Source organism: Bos mutus, chromosome 22 (genome assembly GCF_027580195.1).
Source record: "Bos mutus isolate GX-2022 chromosome 22, NWIPB_WYAK_1.1, whole genome shotgun sequence".
Taxonomy (NCBI): domain Eukaryota; kingdom Metazoa; phylum Chordata; class Mammalia; order Artiodactyla; family Bovidae; genus Bos; species Bos mutus.
Genome location: NC_091638.1, coordinates 49,252,219 through 49,268,396, shown reverse-complemented (window position 1 = coordinate 49,268,396; position 16,178 = coordinate 49,252,219). Strand labels below are relative to the sequence as shown.

At 59.8% G+C, this 16,178-nt stretch overlaps 2 protein-coding genes across 4 annotated transcripts; one reads left to right on the top strand and one right to left on the bottom strand.

The window, feature by feature from the left end:
* The first annotated feature begins 2,333 nt into the window (after positions 1-2,333).
* Positions 2,334-4,677, top strand: GPR62 (G protein-coupled receptor 62). The gene has a single exon (XM_070359554.1). The coding sequence runs from the start codon at positions 3,371-3,373 to the stop codon at positions 4,553-4,555; it is 1,185 nt and encodes a 394-aa protein (XP_070215655.1). The 5' UTR covers positions 2,334-3,370; the 3' UTR covers positions 4,556-4,677.
* Positions 4,678-5,280: 603 nt separating this feature from the next.
* On the bottom strand, positions 5,281-15,334 carry PCBP4 (poly(rC) binding protein 4). Of its 3 annotated transcripts, none has more exons than XM_070359552.1 (13): positions 15,155-15,334; positions 9,030-9,174; positions 8,780-8,803; positions 8,637-8,669; positions 8,300-8,416; positions 7,971-8,102; positions 7,714-7,842; positions 7,390-7,464; positions 7,192-7,236; positions 7,053-7,116; positions 6,874-6,926; positions 6,607-6,776; positions 5,281-6,065 (listed from the first exon to the last, which is right to left on the bottom strand). In XM_070359552.1, exons 2-13 carry the CDS (start codon positions 9,108-9,110, stop codon positions 5,909-5,911), a joined length of 1,080 nt encoding a protein of 359 aa, XP_070215653.1. In that variant the 5' UTR covers positions 9,111-9,174; positions 15,155-15,334; the 3' UTR covers positions 5,281-5,908. The 3 variants fall into 3 exon arrangements, with proteins under 3 accessions (XP_070215653.1, XP_070215654.1, XP_070215652.1); XM_070359553.1 differs by having other exon boundaries at positions 5,281-5,975; XM_070359551.1 differs by having other exon boundaries at positions 5,281-6,172; positions 15,155-15,332.
* Positions 15,335-16,178: the final 844 nt, after the last annotated feature.

The window sequence follows — 16,178 nt, the reverse complement described above, 5'->3', positions numbered from 1 at the left end:
GTGTGTCCTTCCATTCTTTCCCAAATCTATAATTATCCTCCCTTCTCCTATAGTCGGAACCTTGGTTCACATCAACCTCAAATCATTTACTTATTTGCCTAATCTGACACAAAAGCAGTTTCAGAATTGCTGTACCTACAACCATTGTGAAAAACAAACTTGCTCAGTAGAGTTCAAGATTTATCAAACCTTATTCAAACTAACTTTTTTGTCTTTAGACTGAAGGTCAATGGTCAAAGCAACAATTTGAACACAGGTTCAAATATTACTTGGATTAGTTATTTATTTCCCTTCATTGTGGTGGTTATTTATTTGGAATGCAGGTAGGTTCATTTGTTTCTATATATATTCACTTTTAGGGGGCTTTCTCATCTTGGTTATTTTTTTTTTCAACACATAGACCATTAATATGGTCCTCCAAAGTCCAGTCTGTCCAAATCTGTGCTCGGAAGAGTGTTCTCCTAGCTCTCTCACTCCATGCTCCATGCCTACCAACCTACTGGAGTTTCTGGTTTATCCTCCTTACATTTCTTTTTGAAAAAAAAAAAAAAGATGATAAACTACAAAATGTTTTCACTGTTAATTTAGTTGAACGATTTTAGAGGGAGAATGCACTCCCCAACCCACCATAGTCCCCATCCCTGCCTATTGCCTTCCCCAGGCACCTGTTCTCATCTGCTTTCCCATCTAGTCCTGCTGAGTCCTCCCTAGGCCCTACAGGCCTAACTGGGCAGTGGGAAAGCCAATGCCCTCTCCTTCCTCTGAACCAGGATCTCAGAGGCAAATACCCACTTCAAAGTTGTGGTCAGGTATGGGAAGTAGTGACTGTGTGGACAGAGCGTAGGAAGCAGGTGACCCAGATTCCAGGTACAACTCAGCTGGGTAATCTAGAACACACTCCTTCCCTCTCTGAGCACCAGTCTCATCCAAATAACAGAGAACCGGACCAGGGCTCTTCAAATTCCAGCAGCAGGTGAGTTAAACCCAGAGACCCACGCCCTGTTGTCTGCCACCCAGATCCGTGCCGGTGAGGACTGTATGCCTGCGAGGCACAGGCACAAGCAAGGCACAGACAGGGTCCCTGCTACCAAGGCGCTTGCATTCTAGTAAAACAGGCTGTAAGCAGTACGTGCATAGATAGGAAACACAATTTCAAGTAGGAAAAGGGCCAGTAAGAAAAATAAAACAGGGTTAAAGAGGTAGTGATGAGAAGGTGGAACAATTTTAGGAAAGATGGTCACTGAAGGCAGAGACCTGAATTAGGTGAGAGAGCGAGCCATGAAGAGATCTGGGGGAAGGGTGTTCTGACGGAAGAAACAGCACATGCAAACTTCCTCAAGGGAAAAGGAGTTTGACATGTGGGACCAGCACAAAGACTGCATGGCTGGAAGTATGGGAGGCAAGGAGGAGGAGGGTGAGGTCAGAAAGGTGAGAAGGCAATCTCAGCACAGAGGGGCTGAGATTCTATTTTGATGACAGGAAGCTCTTGGAGAGATGAGTGCAGAATCATGACCTGACCTGGTTTGTCTTTAGAGAGATCCACTTTGGCCAGCTGCATAGAGAGTGGATCTATGTTGTCAGTCAAGATCCAATCAACAAAACACAAATCACTCTATGTATTCCAGACAAGAGGAATTTGATACAAAGAAGGAGCTGAACTACCAGAGGGGCTGGTGAGTCAATCCTGGGATTAGCAACCGCAGGAAGTTGCTACCATTCTTAGGTTGGAAGGATAATGGAATTCCAATGCCCAAGACTGGGCTCCCCCAGCAGGTGCCAGAATCCCAGAGGGGGCTGCCTGAAGGGAGCCAGGGCTATGGAGGGAGATGAAGTCTTCCACAGAGGCGGATCTAGAGGTAGATCCAGGCTGAGCATGAGAGGAAAAATACCCTGGCTTCTTCCCTCCTGCCACCCTCCAGTTCTGCTGGTAACTTCCATTGGCTGAATATACCCCAAAACCAACTGACAGAGGAGCCCAGTAAATCAGTTTCTTGGAAGGCAGAGCAGTGCTGGGGAATATGGGAGTGGATCTAAGGGCAAACAGACAAATGACCACCAGGAGGTGCAGGAACGAAGATCAGATCCGTGAGGAAGAAGCTGCAATAGTCCAGGTGAGGGGTGGCAGTGCCTGGGAACATAATGGTGGTGAGACGTGGCTGAATTTAGACAGGTTGATCTTTTGGATGTGGAGTAAGTGGGAAAAGGAGGTGTCGATGGAAACTTCTGAGATGGCATTTACTAAGAGTCTGTGGAGAAAGTTGCGGTTGGGGGCCATGAGTCAGGCCCTATGTTAGGGTGTAGAACTTTTGAGATGCCCAGTAGTTTCTGTACGGGAGTGATGTTGAAGAGGCACCTGGGTATCCAGACCGGGATTCAGAGGAAAGGAAGGAGCTTCAGACACAAAGGCAAGCTATCAGGGTATAGATGGGGTTTTGCCATGGGACTGGGCGACATGACCCCATTGGAGTCACACGTCTTTCCCTGAGCCAATACCTTGTTCGGGGGGTGCCATACCATGGCTAGGGCTGGGTTTTTGTGCCTGCAGTATGACATGAAAGGTTAGGATCTTACCCAAACCACGTGTCCTGAGAGTTGGGGAAGGTAGCTTCCTAAAGAAAATTCAGGGTGTTCTTAGCAGAAGCGGACTCATTTGCTAACAGCAAAAACAACCAAAAAAAGCTTTTAGTTGCCCCTAAGGCTTCCTCTCATTAATTCCACAGTGTCTTGAAGCACCTATTCTGTGCCAAGCTAATACCAGCAGAGCAACCTACTATGCGCCAAAGTCCTGTGCTTCCCCCTCACTTTACCTAGAGAACTAGCCCTCCTGAGGACTAGAGGGTACTTAGGCGTCTCCCAGCTCCTGTGTCCCTGGTACCTGAGTTTCCCCTCAGTACCAAGGCTGAATGATCCAGTTACCCTCACTGAGGGGGATGGCATAAGAGAGCAGATTTTCTGCCTGGAAAAGACAGAATAGGACCTGGCTGACTCCAAAGCCTACACTCTAACGTCCTCAGTCTGCACTCCAGTCTATGATTGCTCCGGGTCCCCCTCCCCAGGCCCTCCCAGCATTTCCACAGCACAGCCTCTAGCCTCCAGCTGGCAGCTGCTAGGACCCAGGGGGCCGGTGCCAGGCCCTGCCCCTCCCTTGCCAGCTCTGTGTGTCTCCAAAGGGCAGCATCAGAGTGACAGCCGGTACCATCTCCAGCAGGGGCTGAGTCGCTGGTGTGGAAGACAGAGCCACAGTCCCCGGCTTGCACCCTTCCATGGGGCCAGCCAAGCCCCCAGAAGGATGTCAGCCCGGGCATCTGAGCCAGCGCCTGGGCAGCCTGTGAGGTGAGAGGCCAGAGGAGCAAGGGATGGATGGTGGGTGATGGGAATGAGGGTAATGGGGGGCGGGGAGGGGAAAGCTCCATCTCCCTCTCTCTCTCTGCCTCCCAGCACAGGGCGAAGCCTAAGCGCTCGGATGGCCAACGCCACAGGGCTGAGCGCCCCAGAAGTCGCAGCCTCGATGGGGTTGATCCTGGCGGCTCTCGTGGAGGCGGCGGCACTGCTAGGCAACGGCGCGCTGCTGGTGGTGGTGTTGCGGACGCCGGGACTGCGCGACGCTCTCTACCTCGTGCACCTGTGCGTCGTGGACCTGCTGGCGGCCGCCTCCATCATGCCGCTGGGCCTGCTGGCCGCTCCGCCGCCGGGGCTGGGCCGCGTGCGCCTGGGCCCCGCACCCTGCCGCGCGGCGCGCTTCCTCTCGGCGGCGTTGCTGCCGGCCTGCACGCTCGGCGTGGCGGCGCTCGGCCTGGCGCGCTACCGCCTTATAGTTCATCCGCTGCGGCCCGGCGCGCGACCTCCGCCCACCCTAGTGCTCACCGCCGTGTGGGCGGCCGCCGGGCTGCTGGGCGCGCTGTCCTTGCTCGGGCCGCCGCCCGCACCGCCCCCGGCCCCGGCTCGCTGCTCGGTCCTGGCGGGAGGCCTCGGGCCCTTCCGGCCGCTCTGGGCGCTGCTGGCCTTCGCGCTACCCGCCCTCCTGCTGCTCGGCGCCTACGGCAGCATCTTCCTCGTGGCGCGCCGGGCCGCCCTGCGGCCCCCACGACCCGCACGCGGGTCCCGGCCGCGCTCCGACTCTCTGGATAGTCGCCTCTCCATCTTGCCGCCCCTCCGGCCTCGCCCGCCCTGGGGCAAAGCAGCCCTGGCTCCGGCGCTGGCCGTGGGCCAGTTCGCAGCCTGCTGGCTGCCTTACGGCTGTGCGTGCTTGGCGCCTGCTGCACAGGCCGCAGCGGCCGAGGCGGCCGTCACCTGGATAGCCTACTCGGCCTTCGCGGCTCACCCCTTCCTGTACGGCCTGCTGCAGCGCCCTGTAAGCCGGACGCTGGGCCGCCTTGCCCGCCGAGCGCTGCCGTGGTCCCCCCGAGCCTGCACTTCGCGGGCCTGGCACCCGCGGGCCCTCCTGCAGCACCTCCAGAGACCTCCAGAGGGCCCTGCCCTTGGCCCTTCTGAGGCACCTGATCAAGGCCGGGATTTGACAGAAAGGGAAAGCCTGAGCATGTCAGAGGCCACGTGAGAGATGTCTCCCAGGTGAGCCGGGACTGGAGAAAGCAGGGTGGTATCGGAAAGGGCCCGTCCAGCCTCCAGCACAGCTTGTGGCAGCTGCCCTGCCTGGAGTTCTGACCCTGGAATGGGAGAAAGGGGGCCTGTAGCCTGGTGAGGCCCAGATTCTTCTGGGAGCAATCCTGAGTTCGGGGCCAACTCTGCATGGCCTTGTACACACACCTACCCTTCCCTAGGCCTCAGTTTTCCCATCTGTACCCGGGACTATGTCTAAGAGCTCCTCCAGCTTGAGTGATCTGGACACTCACAGATGGTCCCCAGGCCAAGGAAGAAGCGGAGGTGGGCAGGATCACAGAGAAGAGGGCCCTAAGGGCTCACAGCCAAAGGGAGTGGGCCAAGCAGGGCAGGGTCTGGGTTACAGCCACAGCAGGAAGAACAAGTGGAGGGACATTCGGAAAGACCTCTGCGACATATGCATCAAGAAGAAGCTGGACAGAACTACTGAGACTCCTCCATCAGCTTCTAAAAATGCCCAGAAAAAAACTGGATCATTGTGGTGCCAGAGACAGGAGGCTGGACAACATGACCCCCAAAGAGCCCTAAAGCCCCAGAATTGGCATGTGGAAGGGGCTGAGGCCCAGCTGGGGCTGATGGAGTCATAGATTGGGGTCCTCTGGGACCTCGGCTGCACCCATATTCTGTAGGTTTTGCCAACACCCACAATGTTTCACAGCTTCCTGGTCTCTGAGAATATTTATTCAAAAACAGGAATTGAAAAAACTGTACAGAGTATCTGCTGCTGAGAACTCGGCCCCTGCCCCCATGCCACTCCCCCAGCTGCCTGGCAGTGCCCCCTCTTCAGGCTGCCCTCTGCCAAGCCCAGCCAGTCCATTCCAGTCAAAAGGGTATCAGTGGAAGCAGCAGGAATCTGCAGGGAGGTGGGGAGAGAAGCAAGGCCCCCAGCCACCCCCAGGCCTCCTCCCTGATCCCCACGCGGGGGACAGTAGAAGGGAAGCCCTGAGGGATGGGGAGTGCATGAGTGACACCCCCCAAAGTGGGGGCACTTAGGATGCTCCCTGCATCCAAGCACAGAGCTAGAGGGGGTCAAGCCCCCTATATCCTGGGGCTGCCACAGCTCCCAAAACCCTGGGCCGGAAACCACCCCCACTCCAAGAGCAGGAACTCCCACAGACTGGGGCAGGGTGGGGGGGGGTTGCATCCATGCGTCTGGGCATTAGCGGCGTTTGGGACCCCCTCCCGGGATGGAGTCCTTGGGCAGGTAGCAGAGGCAGCCCCCTGCCGGCGGTCCTGCCTGCCCCCGCACCTGTGCCTCAGCCAGCCTCAGTAGGGGGAGAATTTCTGCCGCTCAGCTTTCTTGCTCCCATTGGCCGCTGCCATCTTGGCAGTGTAGGCCGCCAAGCCCGGCGGTGGCCCTGGGGAGGCAGGTGGTAGAGCCAAGAAGGGTACGGGCTTGAGGCCGATGAAGTTGGAGAGGGAGATGGCATAGGGCGTGCCCAGCAGGCCTGGGGGAGCGGTGGGCAGGGCCGTCAGGGGTGGCGAGAAAGGGGCAGGCAGGTCTGTGGGGGCCGAGCCGGGTGTCCCCCCAGAGGTAGACTTGGCCGTTTCTAGACTGGAAAGAGGGACAGAGGGGGGAGATGAAGGGAAGGTGGGGGCGGCGAGACAGGGGGCAATGAGGGCAGATATAAGGGATGAGATTAGATGAAAAACAGGAATTGAGAGCAATGACATGGATGGGCGTGTTTGGGGAAAAGATGGGACAGGTCGGAAGGGTGGGGATGGGACACAGCAGATAAGGACAAGCAGACACAGCATCGGGTAAGGGGAGACATGGGGAGACCGGAGTGCCAGGGAGGAGAGACAGGGATGGACAGTGGGCACGAGGGACAGACGCAGGGGGAAGATGGGGCAACGTGGATGAGTGCGGCAGGCTTAGGGAGGCAGAGGACAGGCCCGGGAGAAGGGAGGTCCGCTCTCTCCACCCGACCGGTGCCTTTCTCAGGCACAGATGCCCCATGACCTGTGACACCCCCACCCCACACTCACCAGGCAGTGATGAGGTACTGGGCCAGGGCGATGGAGACAGGTGAACCAGTGATGGTCACGTGCCGCTCACCAGCGCCCTCGGCTTGGTTCCCGATCTTGATATGTGCCCCTGACATCTGCCGGATCTCACTGATCTTGCTGCCCTGGCGCCCGATCACGCAGCCAATCAGCTGGGGAGGGGGTGGAATTCAACCCTAGGTGAGGCCCAGACCCCCCACCCCCGGGCTCCCCTACTCTCCCCCTCAAACCACCCCATCCCATGCTCACGTCGTTGGGAACCAAGAACTCCTGTGAGCTGGTCTGTGTGCTAGGATCCAGTCCTACAGGCGGGAAGAAGAGGGACTGGGCGTGAGTCTGGGTCCTTCCTGCCTCCCCTCGTCCTTTCCAGAGGGGGCTGCCTGGCCCCCTGGGATCTGCCCCTGCTTCCTTCCGCAGGGACTGCTCACCTGGCACCATGCTGGGTGAGGCGAAGGGGACTGCATGGCCCGAGAGCTGCTGGAGCTTGGTGACCTGTGCCAAGAAGAGGGGTCAGGAGTCAGAGGAGGCTCTGTTCTGGAAGGGGTGCCATGGGCTTTGGGCACTCACCTCAGCTGGAGTCACAGTGCCATACTGACCCTGGACAGAGAACCCCTGTGAGGACAGAGTGCGTCAAAGAGGGTCACTGTGATAGGGCAGTGTAGGTAGAGTCACCCCTCCCCACCTCTCCCTGGACCCCCCATTCCTTCCTCCGCCTCCCCTGCTTCTCCAGTAACACGTCCTACCCTTCCTGCTGTTCCCCCTCACCTGGTTGGTGGAGAGAAGCACAGTACCTAAGGAGAGGCTTGGATGGTATGGGATAGTGGCTCCTTTGGGTGGGGACTGGAAGGGACACATGGGGAGGCTCGGTCAGGACCTTCTCAGGCCCCCCTGCCCTCCCCAAGGGCCCTGTGTTCCCAAGGCCCTCCCCATAAGCCCCAGATCAACACAGCTCGATGTCCTTGAGCGTCTCACATCCATCCCTGCAGCCCCGCCCTACCCCCACCTGGTGTCACAGGCATAGGCTTGGGTGGCCTGACAAGGCAGCCCCAGGGTCCAGCCTCTGCCCTCTCTCCCTGCCCCCGGGCCCACCTCCAGGATGACAGCACAGATCTGGCGCACACACAGGATGATGGCATCAGGCACCCCGGACACGGTGACAGCACGCTCTGTGGAGTTGGGGAGCAGGTCCCCTGCCACCTGCACCTGGGCACCTGTAGTCTGTGGGCAAAGAATGGGGGCCACTTCCGGCTACTCCCATAGCCCAGAGCAGAGGGCCCGGGCTCATAGCTCCCCAGGGGACAGGAAGCCGTAAGCCCAGCTCTCCCCTCGAGACCCCCTCCCCTCACCTCTCTGATCTCCTTGATCTTGGTGCCCGCCTTCCCAATCAGCGAGCCACACTGGCTTGCAGGGATGACAAGGCGCAGGGTCACTGGAGGCCTGGAGACATTCCCTCCATTTGCAGGAGCAGCGCAGAGGTCCTGGCCAGGAAGACGCGGTTGGCCGTGCGTGCCTGTGCTGCTCCCCCGCCCCTGGGGCACCTTCCTGCCAGGGGGCGAAGGAGGGAAGCCCACCCACATCCCACTTGGCCTTCCATCCCGCCCGTAGCCACTCTGTGGATCAGAGTCCCGTTCCTCCTAGGGGACCACCCTTGGCCTCCCTCCAGCCGGCCACAGACCTCATCCAGCTTGAAGGCGATCATGGAGACCGCGTGGAAGACGGCTGCTGTAGACCCAGTGATGGTGGTGATGCGCTCAGGGCAGGAGCCCTCAGAGATGGTGATCCGGGCACTGCTCTGCGGGTATAGGACAAGCAGCGGGGCTCCTTCTCTGCTTCCTGGCCAGGAACCTGCCTGCCCCCCACTCACCAGGCCCCAGCCAAGGCTGGAAGTGGCCACCTTCTAGGGGCACTGACTGGTGATCCTGGATGGTGGATTCAGGGACAGGGTGGGGCAGGCATCTCCCCTCCCCTCCAAACCAGGTACCCTGGGCTCCTCTCCCAAACTCCATCCTCACCTGTTCCCGGATTCGCTTTACAGTCTCTCCTTTCTGCAGGAGACAGAACAGAAAATGGCTCTTAGGCCAAGCGGTTGTTGCTTCCTTTCCAAGCCTGAGGTCTCAGGTTGGAGGGGACATACAGAATAGAACGAGGCACCTACCTTCCCAATTATGCTGCCCACCTCCTGCAAACCAGACAAGAGTGAAGTCAGCAGCATACCCATACCCCAGGCACCGCCCTTTGCCCCACTGAGGGTGGGGGCGGGTTGGACTCCACAGGAGACAGGATACCCAAGATCAGACTCCCCGCCACAAGCCGGCCAGGTCTTGCCTCACCTTTCCCTTTGCCCCATCCTGAGCCACAGGGAAGCCACCTCACCGCCCCCCCACCCCGCCCCCGCCCCGCCTCACCTTCCCGTGCATCAGCATCCGCAGTGTGAGGGTGATGCTGAGCTCTGGCTCCTCCTCCAGCCCCGCATCTGAGCCACTCATCCTGTCAGGCGGGGCTGGGGCTGAGGCCGCCTGGGAATGCGTCCACACTGTGGCCTGGCTGGCTCTGCGGGGACAGTGGGAGAGGGGTTAGAGAGGAGCTCCACTCTCTTTCAGGTCCCCTGCCCTTACATGGGAATCCCAAAGCCAAACTAGACAAACTTCCAGAGCAGGGAGACAGCGTGGAGCACAAGTTTCAAGTGTCACACTGACCAGTCTGCTGTGTGCGACTCACCAGCTGTGTAAGCCTGGCCAGCATCTCTAACCCTTCTGAGCCTCAGCTTCCCCATCTGTACAAAGGGAATACCAAGTCCAATCCCCAGAGTTCACGAGAATTAAAATAAGTTGGGTGCCTGTGTCTCCACAAGTATTCTTCCCTTTCCCTGGTACATGGAAAGAAAGAATGAACTCGGAGGCCTGTGGGAATCCAGAGAGAGGGAGCCTCCTCCCTGACCTCCTGGGAGAGGGGACCCCTGTGGACTGGGCCTTGAAGGTTGGGTTCAAACTGAGAGGTTACTTCAAACAAGAGGCATTTGCGTCCAGGAAGCAGAGCCCCCGCTGGCTAGAGCCTGGTTGGAGCAGCTGGAGAGGGAGCCGGAGCAGCCACGGGCGGTCTTGAAAGGTGGGTGGAAGTGGAGGTAGCAAGACTCTGGGAGGGTGGGCTGTGCCTGTCCACTAGGAGTCACGAGAGCAGAGGCTCCTGCGACAGCTGTGAGCAGGGTTCACTCAGCACTGGGGGTGGGCGTGGGGTGTTGGGACCGGCAGTGTGCACGGTGGCTTTCTGAGCCCTCTCCTAAGTCCCAGGGAGGTTAGAAGTGTCCGAGCTGGCGGTGTTCCCAGCCTGGAGCACTTTCTACTGTACCAGAAACAAATTACTTGGACTCTAAGTCTCAGTGTTCTCACCCATAAAATGGAGGGACTGCTTCCCCTGTGGGACTAGGTGATGGGTAAGAACGGGACTGGGGGCCGGTAGAGGAACGTCAAGGCTGTTAACTGATGGAGGAAGGAGGAGCCAGAGATTAGCTGCTGGGATTAGCCTGGCCGCCAGCCCTCCCCACCCGACCCCTTTTCATGCCCCGACTTAATCCTGGACCTTAATCCTGCTTGGAAATCCCTCTCCTTCAGCGGCTATCTCCCGTAGAGGCTCAGCCTTGATGGGGAGTTCATGGGGGACCAAAGCCCAAGCAGGAAGACAGGGAGGGGACCACCTGGTGCCGTCTGAGCCAAGAGCAGGCCCTGACCCTAAAATCCCTACTGCTAGGAGGGGCGGGGGCTTGAGTGCCCCCAGAGACCTCTAGGCACCTTCCTCCCCAGCCCCCTGCCCTATCCTGCCTCCAGCATCAAGAGTATAGATCTATTCTGTCCAGTGTCCCCTTCAGAAACCCACCCCCCACCCCCCACCGCTAGCCTGAGGTTGAGCATGGAGGAGGAGGGGTGGGTCTCCCAGCCTGGCTGACTCAGGAAGCCACTGTATGGCCTGAGGCCTCTGTTTCTTCATCCGTACTAAGGGGGTGATACCCTGACTCCCCAAACAGCCAGTAACTGTTGCCTCCCCAGAACCTGTTCCTTCCTCTGCTTGAGTTCTCTCCGTAGGCTCTCCAGAGTTCAGAGGGCAACAGTGGATGCAGGGCCGGTGCTCTGTGAGCATCCTGGCCAGCGTCACGCTGGCTGCCCTTGCTGACGTTCCCCCAGCTGCCAGCACTTCCCCCAGTAAAGCACTCGTGATGACGTGCTTCGTTTCGGTGACCCTAGCCAGCCTGGGAGCCCCTTAGAGCAGAAGCCAAGACTGCCACCTTCTCCTTGTGTTCCAGAGCCAGCCGGAGAAGTTACTCAGAACACACTGGTTATCTGAATGGAAGACTTCACCAAACACAAGGGGAGCCTGGTGCCCAGAGAGGGTCTGTAACATGCCCAAGGTCACAAGAAAGGTGGGGTCTGCTGGGACTAGCAGGGTCCTGCCTGCCTCCTCTGTCTGGCTGTCCTCTTTGAGGGTGGGGGACGGTTGCAGAGGCAGCTCTTCAAAGGTGGGGAGCAGGCTTTAGTCATCCCTGAGATCCCTGCCTAGTTAGTAGACATGGGTTGTGTCTGGAAAAGACTGTACTTGTCCAGAGCCACATCTTAAGCTCTAGAATTTTCTGGGGCTCACGGACCCCTTTGGGGTGATAACCAGTGGGAAACCTGACATCTCCACATCACCTCTTGTGGGCAAAGGCTCCTGGGAAAACAGGGCAGAAGGGCTGAGATGTGGCCAAAACTAGGGCTCCTGCCCTGAAAAAGATACCTGGGTCTACACTGAGCCCCACTGCCCCAAGTCCAAGCGACCTTGACCAGGCCTGCACCTGACAGACCTCAGTTTACCCACCTGTGCTACGTGTGTGTCTGTGGGGGCTGGGGGGACAAGGGGAATGGCTGGTCTCTCTGTCCTTCCTGTTCTGAGGGACCCTCAAGGTCTTTCCTGTCTTTTGGGGAGAAGAAGGAGTCTTGATCAGGTCTATAATGCTTCTCCCAGGAGCTCTGTAAACAAGCAGCCCTACTAGGCATTCTGGCTCCCCTTCTGCCCTCACAGGGGCTCTAGGGAATTGTTCGCTGCTCCAGCCTGGTGGGCCCTAGGTCCCTGCTGGGCCACCCACATGGCAGCTACGCACCATGCCACACTGACCTCCAGCTCACCTCTGGGGGTGCCCAGCCCCCTCTGGTCAGCAGGGCTCCCTGGCAGAACATACCAAGCTCAGACCAGGCCTCTGACCTCGGGCGTTCCCTCCTGCTCCCCAGACCCCCACCCCAGATCCAATGCCCACTCCTTCTGTCCCTGGCTTCCTGCCACTCGGGCTGCAGGGGGCGGAGCGGGGGGTGACAGCTGTGTAAGCCATGGCGGCTGCCCCTTCCTGCCCCTCCCCCCCCAGCTGTCTCTCTCTCATGACAGCTGCCCAATCAAAGGGCCGGGGGCTTAGCCAGCTTCCCCCCCCTACATGCAGGGATCAAGTGTCCACCCTGGCTTTGTTCTGGAGCAAGAACAATCCAGGGGAAGGGAGGGCTCCTGGGGCCAAGCAACTCAAGTGGACTGGCCCGCCCCTTGGGGGATTCCCTTGGCTCTGTTAGCCAGAGTGTCTGTCCCAACTAGGGTTTGTAGACCCACCTGGGCTGGGAAGAGAGAGAAGGGTCCAGTCTCCAAGTTCATCCCCACCGCACATCCCAACATCCCCTTCCAGCCCCCAATCTAACAGCCTTCTTCTATTCCTACTCCAAAAGCAGCCATGCTGGCCACACCCAGTGATGCTGGGGAATGGCTCGGGGCATCAGGCGAGGCAGGGCGTGGTGGGGGGTGGGGGGGGTCAACACTGGGCCTAGAGGGGATCAGTACTGAGGGACCCTGACTCCCCTGCCCATCCTTTTCTCTGGGCACACTTAGCCTTTCCAATTAGCTAGGCCTCCGCAAGAATTGCCCCAGCATCCTCGGACCCACATGCCCAGCCTCGCAGTCTTACAGCCTCCCAGGATAGCCATTCATACCTACTTTATGGGAGAGTCCAGGGAGGAGGGGCCTGCAGGGGAGCAGCCTGGGGTCCTTGAGCTACAGCCTCTGGTTTCTTGACCTAGAACTGTCCTGTAGACTCAGTACTAGGCAGAGAAGGGATTCTCTGACAAGCTGGCTGGTGCCAGAAATGCTACAGTCTTCCTTAGAGCACTGTTAGGCAACGCCCCCCTCCCCCAACCCGCCCCCAAGAGTCCTCAGGGCCAAGGGAAGCAAGGCAGGCCCTGGCCCAGATTGGACTCCAGAAGAACGGGCACAACTTCATGGTACAGCCCCACCCACTGGTACCCATCCCCTCACTGTCTCACCCCAGTTGAGAAAGCTCTCTCTAGCTCCTGCTCTCCACGCTGAAGACTGGGTCACTCTGCTGCCCAACAGCCATCCTTGGTTCCCCAGTCTCCAAGGAATAAAGCCTGATCTCCACAGACAGGCCGTCAAGGCCTTTCATGATCCGGCTTCTGCCAACTTCTCTTGTCTCATCCCTACCCCATCCCCCACACACACCAGACTACAAAACATGCCTAGCACCTCCAGGCCTCTGGGCCTTTGCCCAGGCTGATCCTAGCTTCAACTGCCCATCCTCCCCACTCTCTGTCCAAATCCTTCTCAAATGCCACCTCCTCTATGAAGCCCTCCCCAAACCTTCCAATCACTCAGGCCTCTCTGCTCCTCAAAGATGCCTCTCACTAAGAGCCCCATTTGGGCAATTCTGAGTCTGCTTTTCCACTATGCAGAGTTCCAGGAGCCAGGACCAGGCTCAGTATATAGGGAGAAGAAAGACTCAGGGCTCGGAGGCATTAAAGACCAGCAATGAGGCTAAGGATCCCAGAGAAAACTGTGAGAGCAGGGTGAGAAGACTCAGGGCGCAGGGGACCAGCCGCATGGGAGAGTCAGGATCCGCCTGGGCAGGACTCCCAGTTCCCGTTCCTCAGCACCCCAGCCCTTGCTCCTGCTGTGTCTTTGAGTCTAGGTGGTCCCCGGGCATATCACTGGGGTGGGGGATTTGCGCTTTGCTTTGAGACTTCTGGGGGCCCTGAGTGAGTTTCCCCACGGAAAAGGGAGGCTGAAGGAAGAGCTGCGGTGTGGGATAGGTTTCACAAAGTCAGGCTCAACCTGTCTTAGCTGGAAGGGCCTTGCCAGACAGGAACCTGAGGCCCTGAGAAAAAGGAGCTTGTCTGCAAAGCTACATGAGAATGAGGCAGCTGGCAGAGCTGGCGGAACCCCGGGGTCCACCTGTGCGGCTCAGAGCTCCTTCCTCAAGAGGTCAGTGCCACCAGGCAATGGTGATGAAGGCTGGGGTAGGGGGGTGGCACTGATGGGAGTAGGGAGGGTGGACAGAGCCTGTCTGGGGACACGGGGCGGGGCAAAGCAGCCTCCCTGTGGCCTGGGCCTGCCAGGGTGTGTGGGCCGCCTGCTCCCAGCCCCCCACCCTGAGCATGCAAGAAGAACAATCCCCTTGTGTTTGGGCGGCCTGAGCCTGCATGCTGATGAAGGCTAGGGGGTGGGGGCAGGGATGGGGGCGCCTTGGAGTTTGAGGGGGTTCCAGGGCCCAAAGGGGCTAGGGGACTGTCAGATGGGAAAACAATAGGGTCCCAGGTGCTGGCTCTGAAGCAGCGAGGGTAATCCCAGGGAAGAGTGAAGGCTGGAGTTGATGTTTAAGGTCCTGGGGAGTCCCTGGGGTCTAAAAACTCTTTGTGGGAGAAGAAAAGCCCGTGGCGACACACACACTGTTGGACCCGCGTGAAGGTGATCATCCTGGGCTTGGTGGGGGACTAAGAGCCCAATTCCGGGAGGAGGGAATGCACCTGGCCCGAAGTGCATCCCTTTAAAGACCACTCCCCAGGGCGCTGGAGCCGGGCGGGGCACTGGGTGCCACAGGTCCCAAGATGGCGGGCCTGGGATAGGGGAGTGAGGAGGCGGGCACCTCCCTCTCCTGGCCAGGCAGGCTCCAGGGCCAGGCTCAAGTGAGTAGCCAGAGCCCCCGCACCTCCTAAGACTCCAGCTAAGAAGCTAGGTCAGAGCTGAGGGGCTCAAGAGCCACAGGGCACCAGGGACCATTCTGAGCCACCAAGCTGACATCTCCACACACTCCTGGCCTGGAGCTCTGTGTCTGGCGCCCCCAGGGACTGCAGAGAATGGGAAGGGGTGTGTGCTGAGCCAGGAACTGCAGGGGAGTGGCTGATGGGGACAGAGGTGGAGCAGAACCAGAAGCCAGGGCAGGAGGTCTAGAGAAGAACAGGTCCAAAGGACAGAAACAGCAGGTGGGATGAGGGCCTCAAATCTGGGGTGTCGGGTCCAGAAAGCCCCTCCCTGGTAACTGGGGGCTCCTCTGGCCGACCAGCGCCCCCCACCTGTGCAGGCCTGGGCCCGTATGGGACAGGGAACGTGTTCCTCGCAGTCTCCCGGTCTCCCAAACCCGGGACCCTGGCCTGTGGACTCTGGCGCGGGCTCCCCGCCCCCCAGCCGAACCCCCAAACTTCGCGACCGACGGTGCCCCGCCCGGCCCGCGCCCTACCTCGCTGGGGCTGTCCTGCGGCGGCGGCGGCGCGGCGGCTGGGCCGCTCAGTCCCACATTGTCCCCGGGAGAGGCGGCCGCTCACAACTGCGAGTGACATCAGCTGCGAACAATGAGGGGTTTGACAGGCGCGGAGCCCGGCCGGCCCGGAGCCCGGCTCCGCGCCCCCCCCCACCCCCGGCCCGCCCGGCCCGGCCCCTCCCCGCCCCCTCCCCGGATCCGATTACAGCGCGGCGGGCCCGCCCCAGCCGCCCCAGTGCCGCAGCCGCCCGCCCCGCCCCGCGCGCCGCGGTGCGCCCCGAGCGGCGGCCGCTTCCGGGAGGGCTAGCACGACCCTCCCCCGCCAGCTCCTCCAGCCCCCGGGAGTGGGGGGCGAAGGGGGATCCGGCCTGAAGCGCGGTCCCGGTCACGGTTCTGCCCGCGCCGCCCGCGCTGCGCCCGGCTCCCAGTCCCTTCGCTCTCGGCCAGCTGGTCCTTCCGTCCCGAGTCCCCTGCACCCCCATCTCGGCCTCTGCCCCGCTCCCGCTCGGATCCCTCGGAGCTCAGGTTTCGACCCATTGCGGGGCCGAGTTTCCGGAGCTCCTGGCTTCTGCGCCATCCATCCCCGCGCGGGGCTCTCGCCCACCACCAAGCCCCACGCCCCTCAGCCACCCCCAGCTTCCGCCAGGCCCGGCCCTTGTGCGTCCAGGACAGGTTACCGGACCAGCTGGAGGAGGGGCCTGAGAGCGGTGTGACCCGGTGCACCCGCCCCGTGATTCCCCCCAAAGCTACCCCCAGAATTCCTTTTTGGGCCAGGGTCGCGGCGTAGTTGAGTACTCGACTAGGGAAGGGATAAGAGTAGGCGGGGGGAGCTGGGCGGTTCCCAAGCTCTCGCTTTCCCCGCACGGCGCCCCAAGCCGACGCGCCCCCTGGGACTCAAATCTACCTCCCCTTCTCTGTAATCGGCTCAGCCTGGTCCCACTGACCTCCACCTCCCCTACAGCTGAGTCTCTTGGCACCTGGGTGTGTGGGGGTGGGGAGGGGA

Bases quoted from the DNA above. Each gene is read 5' to 3' on its own strand.
- PCBP4 (XM_070359551.1), bottom strand. From the start codon at position 9,110: ATGAGTGGCTCAGATGCGGGGCTGGAGGAGGAGCCAGAGCTCAGCATC. The intron at 8,103-8,299 runs GTCTGTGGCCGG...CTTCCTGGCCAG, and splicing joins TCGCCTTCAAGCTGGATGAG to GACCTCTGCGCTGCTCCTGC. The intron at 7,117-7,191 runs GTGAGTGCCCAA...TTCTTGGCACAG, and splicing joins GCACTGTGACTCCAGCTGAG to GTCACCAAGCTCCAGCAGCT.
- GPR62 (XM_070359554.1), top strand. From the start codon at position 3,371: ATGGGAATGAGGGTAATGGGGGGCGGGGAGGGGAAAGCTCCATCTCCC.